Genomic DNA, 6000 nt, shown 5'->3' with positions numbered 1-6000 from the left:
TGTTTCACTCAGTACGACTCCTGTTTAATAAACCTACAGACAATACATCACTTTTAGTCACTTTACATGGAGACAAAATTGATACTGAATGTTAATTCATGTTTACCGAATGAGTAAGTGTGTTAATGAGCGATAAGAAATCATAAATCATCTTTTAGGAGTCGATGTTTACTGGTATACTCTGATTATCCCCTAAACCCCAAACTGTTGTTGAGTTATTGTGAAGTTAAGTTTATGACGTTTTGATATATTTGACTTATTTTGAGCCCAACCATGATGTTTTACCTAAATACAAATGAAACTAAGAGGTTTTGTTCCCTAAACCTAACGCTATACTGTGATTCAACACACTACCTGCTACCATGTAATGTTATTTTAAGAGGTTGATGTAATTTCACATATTTCTGTGCGATACAGAGTCTGGGAGCCAAAGGCATTGGATGTGTTAAAACATGTTGAGAGCATTCAGGCTAAAACTCACAAGACAAATCTAATTGTCGTTGCTGCTCAAACTCCACGCAGGAATCCGATGGTAATGTCATGTGCATGGTGAGGCAGTGGGGGTGGAGAATAACAACAACAGCGGAGGAGAGAAACACTGCTTTGGATTTCTAAAATTTCAATTTGGCAGCAGATGAAACAAAGACTTCTGGTTTGGACTGCGGTCTGTGGAAATGGAAGGAACTGATGTGCGGATATAGGAGCCGGTTGTGATTGAAGACATTAAAGCAAAATCATTTCAGCCGTGCTGTTGTGGACTTTGTAATGGTTATTGCAACAACTTCCCTCCGAGTGTACACATCAGCGTCTGCTCTGGAATTGGGGCGTAGTATAATTTATACTCCACAAAGCAGGGTGATGCATAAATACATTTGTTTCATGGAGGATTTAGCAGTAAGAGTCCTGGTGAAGAAACAGAGGAGATACATTTTTTTTTTACGTTGGGTTGCGAGTCGCAATATATTCAGACACCAAATGCACCGGTTGTCCTTGGGTGCCCATCCTTCACCTCTTTTCCGAATACCTGAAGATGCAAAATATAGAAACGACTGCAGAGGCGGGGATTGTGCTTAATCCTTAATTCGGTGATCAATAAGACTCTGGTGCTCCGGTGGCCGCTAAATGAAATGAGTGAGTGAGCCACCTTGGGAACATTTCCATGCAGATGCAAACCGCGGTATAAATGAAAGATTTCATTACGGAGGAGAGAGAAAGACGAGCGAGGTCGGCGAGTTTACAGTTGCATCTCGTTTTCGTCTTATTTCATTTTGTGGTTATTGGTTTTGGAACGATTCACAGCTGTTGGAAAACCTCGGCTGTATGTTAATGAAGAGCAGAAAAACATTGCGTGTTGTTGTTGTTGTTGTTGTTGTTACTGAATTTCAAACCTTTGCTAAAAAAAAAGCACAACATGCATCTGTCTTTGAGGATTTTTGGATGACAGTGGGCATTCAATGAAGGATATTAGAGGCTAAGTTTGTGGTTAAAATTGACACCATTGTGCTTCTTTACTCAGCTAGTCGTCACTCACTCAAATGAATCAGATTTTGGCTGTTCATATTTTTATTTTATTTGACCAAATTGTGGGCTAGTTTGCTCTGTGTCACTGAATCCTGTTCCCATACATTGTTCATAGCTAAACATATGAAAAGTAATGCACTGTAATCTTTATATCCGACAAACAAAATGATTTGAATGTATATTGCTTCCAAAATGATCACGATGATCAGTGTATCTACCACCCTGTATAGACTTTTTTTTTTCAAAAGGAAGTTTGATAGGTGAACACTTTATTTACGTTATTTATTTACGCTAATTTAATTTAACTGCCATCTCCTCACCTGGTCCCTCCTGCTTCTACACATGTTCATGTTTCTACAGCCACACTATTCACACTGCTTTGGTTCAAACTGAGCTCATGTTGGCTGTACTGTTTCTTTCTTCCTCCAGTGTTATATAATTATAGATCATAAAACAAAAAAAGTGAACACTTTAAAGCATCTCTCAGACACAGATTACAGCCTTTCATCCCAAAATAAAACACACTAGCTGCAACGGCGAATCATTTAAAGGTGCATAGAGGTAGTTTTTTCAGCTATTTGCCAAATTGTCAGTAATGACTGACAAATATGAATTTGTACTTTGTTTTTTTTGCAATTGAGCCGTGATAGCTTAATGAGCAAACAATGCCCGACATCACTGTCTCCTTTACTTGATGCCGATGAACCAAATAGCGCCGCGTGACCCCCACCGGGAGGAACACATGAAGGCCAGCTTAACATGCCTTTCAAGTGTCGCAACTCTCGCAGGATGCATCACAGTTCCCCGCCTGTACCTAAAGCAAGCAAGAGGTACAAAAGAAAAAGGTGTGTGTGTGTGTGAGAGAGAGTTTCTGTTAATTAGCGGTTGGATACAAGTCTTGAGGAATTCCCTCGTGTGCGCGATGCTGGAAATGCAAATGACAGCAGGAGTGCATATTCATGGATGGGAAAATGGATTCCTCATCTGTCTTAATAACACTGTAGGGGGCCTTCTGTGGATTTCTTTGAGCATCTCTACACTGAGTGGGAGGGACTGTCTGGTTTGAAAGGTGGATTAAACAAGTTCTAAAGATCGGGGAAGCCGTGCAAATGAATAAATAATGAAGGTCTTTACTTGAAGGGGACAGATTCAGTGCTACAGACTGTTTTGTGTTTATATTATGACATGATCGGCTTTAATAAAAATACAAATGAAAAAAAAGCTATTATTTCCAATCTCAAACTGTGTCTGAAACGCTTGCTTTTAGCACCTGTATCTTTTAGACGCCGTCTCCAAAAATGCCCACTTTTCTCTCTTTGGCTTCCCAGAAAATAACCGTGCAACTTTTTGTAAAGGGTAGTGAAGCCGTGGTTGGAGATACTCAGACGTGGTTAGATGCTAATCAGCCTGTACATGAAATAGGAACAGGAGGTGGATCTGATTGGCTTGTTGAATCCAAGCAGCAACCGCTGGTGCAGAATAATGGAGCCAACGCGGAAGTGCCTACAACTCTAAGTGTCTCAATCCCCATAGACCCCCATGTTGAAATGCCCAACTTTACAGCAGAAATAAACATCTGTACAGCCTGCTTCAAAACGTGTTGGTCTCTATGGCCAATGGAGACCAAGAGAGAGTAATATAACAGTTGTTCAGATCAGCCTCGGCTCCAACAGCGATGCACCTCTTTGGCCGTTTTTGGTTGGCAACCCAATGGGTGATGTCACGGAGTCTACGTCCAGATTTTAGATGTAGAAAACGTCCTTCAACCATTGACTGACTGGTTGTTTTATTTTTATTTTTTCCCAGTGGGGACTCCAGATACCCACATGTTTGTGCACTTAAAATAGTAGTTCACGATTTGTACCCTTGTAGCATGTCTTACATTCAGCACCATTTATGCCAGAGTGCTGCAGCGTTCGGGGGAGACGGCTTCCCGCCATGCCGCAGCAGCTCAGAGGACGGATTGCGTGGAGAGAAAGAGAGAGGAGGTGAAAGTGCAGAAAGACAGAGAGATTTTCAAGAAAAACACAGAGGGGATGGCTGCAAACGAAAAGCCTCAAAGTGGAAGTTGTGACTCTGAGATAGCGATACTCTGAGGTAAGTGTTCAAGCTTGGCGCTACAAAGGGCAGTATAGTGCTTACTTTGATTGAATCAATTGCTCTGTGTAAGGAGCTGCTGGTGCCGGCCTCCCCAGGGTGACGGAGAGGTCTGCGGAGAGGGAACCAATCCAGCCATCCATGGCCAGAGAACAGGGAGGATTAACAGAGCAATGCATCATAGCTGTAGCGACCAGTAATGTGTAGCAGACTGTATTTATTGACTCATTGGCTGTATTGATTGTCTCAATTGATGAAAAGTCCAGAGACAGTAGACAGACAATGCAAGATATGCACAATAAAAAAGAATGAAGGAATCTGATGGGTCAGTGTTATTTCATTGCATGAGTAAAGGAGAATTTTCACAGCAAAAACCCTGTTATTTTCCACACAAGCATCTGCCCAATTAGTCCCGCTGTTCACAAGTCAACCTCGCCACACATCATCTCATTCCAGTTAAGTACATACAGTAATGGCTTGGTAATTTACCTGGGCATGTATGTAGCTTTTTTCCTTCGACAAGCAAATTCTCTCTGACATTGACTTTGTTCCGGCGGCAGCGGTTTATTTAACACGCCATTAATCTCTAACGACAGGAGAGCGCGTGGCGGCAGATGTTTGTTAGCAAACTTCCGCTCGGCCCCCTTTGACAATGTGTTACTGCGACAAGAGGAGATTCGCAAAGGCAAACACTCCGGCGCCGTGAGGGTCGATTGATATTTTCGGGTGCGCTTTTTTGGCTGACTGGAAATTGTTTTTGTCAAGATGCAGAATGGTTTGATCCACAGCTAACTCCTTGGTATTTGTAGTACATGGATTTATTGGTCAAATTATGCCAAAATCACTGATACTGCACCACGCCGGAGTGCACGGCCATCAGTATGCTAATGTTCGACTGTGCAGTGAAACAATCCAATTATTGAATGATGGCCACTGAGCAGCAGCGGCTCTCTCATTGAATATGTGTGCAATTAATGAGCGCAGAGCAACCAGAACACTGACACGGAGTAAATGAACACTTTGGCAAACTTAAAACAAACAAACAGGATTGTCTCCACTCACAACGGAAAAGATTAGCACATATCAAAGGATTCTTGTACTTTCTTTTCTCTTCTTCTAAAGCAGCAGGAGAGTATGAGAAGACATAAAACAGAGCAGGTTATGGCTCGAGCCATGGAAATAGAATATTCTTTCATAACGCTGGTGAGTGGGCGTGAGGGCAACTGCGGGAGAGTAAGGGGATAAGAAACAGACAGTTTAGCCTTAGGGCTCATGAGGTAAGGACACTTAACTTATCGCATGCATTGCCATAGTCAACAGGATTTTTTTTTATATCAGCTCTATGCTTTAAAAACAAAAAGGAATAAATCATCTCCTTTTCACAATATAAATATATTTTATGTTTAGTATTTACAATAATGATTTGCCATCAACAACATTAGTATTGAAGGGAGAGAGAGAGAGAGAGAGAGAGAGAGAGAGAGAGAGAAAGAAAAAGCATGTCAGTAAACTCTTGCTAATGGATACAGAGACACTGCAAAGACGGCCATGATTGATTGGCGGGCTCAAAGCGCTCTCTCTCTGAAGACGAAGCGAGACAATAGTCGTTTTTATTGAAGAAGGCTGGTGGTGTGGCGGCAGGCGGCGGCGGGCCAATGCCGCGGGCCGCTAGTCCTGAGAGCTGCGGGATTCACTGTCCTCCGTCAGCTCCCATTCAAAGTTCTGGCCGGTCATTTGGTAGAACATCATGTTAAAGGGTTTGTAGAACTTGTGCAGCCGGCGAATCACGTCCGGGTCAATTTTGGGGTGAGTTCTCCCTTTGGACTTGCCGAGGCACCGGGGAGTGCTGCTGTCCTCCGGCTTCTTCAGACACGGAAACCCTTTTGTTTTATTGAAGTAAAAGTGTTTGTCTGTGACGATCCGTTTGAGCCCCAAGAAGTCCTGCACTTTGCCCATCTCGCCCGCGGGGTCCACAATGAGCCTCTCCCCGCTGACAAAGTGCATTTGGGAGAGAGGGAAGTACTGCATCCAGCTCTCCAAGTGGAGCGCGTATATTCCGATACGCAGCGCGCTCCACGAGGCGTCTATGAGACCCAGCGTCCGGTTCTTAAAAGCCAGAACCTCAAAGGTGGAGATCTCGGGTTTCTTGGATAAAGTCTGTGTGTAGTCTGAGATGGCTCTAGTGACAGGATTGCGCACCACTATAATAAGCTTGATGTCCCTGGCCATGGAGTGGATGCGCTTCGGGGCATGGTTAGTCACAAAGTAGCTGGGCGTCTTCTCCATGGTGATCTGGCCCTCCAGCGTAGAAGGCATCAGGTCGCTGGGAACACAAACAGAGACAGAGAGAGAGAGAAGTCAGCTCGGCACAGTATTCTTGCA

The 6000-nt window shown here is 43.4% G+C and overlaps 1 protein-coding gene across 1 annotated transcript in view; it reads right to left on the bottom strand.

The window, feature by feature from the left end:
- Window positions 1-5286: 5286 nt before the first annotated feature.
- Window positions 5287-6000, bottom strand: part of hs3st4 (heparan sulfate (glucosamine) 3-O-sulfotransferase 4) — a gene marked incomplete at its 3' end in the record, with an annotated part of 71888 nt that continues 71174 nt past the window's right edge. The window contains exon 2 of the mRNA XM_079233088.1: window positions 5287-5941. Within this exon, the coding sequence (XP_079089214.1) occupies window positions 5287-5941 (655 nt within the window). The remainder of the gene's footprint in view (window positions 5942-6000) is intronic.

This window comes from Taurulus bubalis (assembly GCF_910589615.1).
Source record: "Taurulus bubalis genome assembly, chromosome: 17".
NCBI classification, from domain to species: domain Eukaryota; kingdom Metazoa; phylum Chordata; class Actinopteri; order Perciformes; family Cottidae; genus Taurulus; species Taurulus bubalis.
This window is presented reverse-complemented; position numbering and strand designations above follow the sequence as displayed.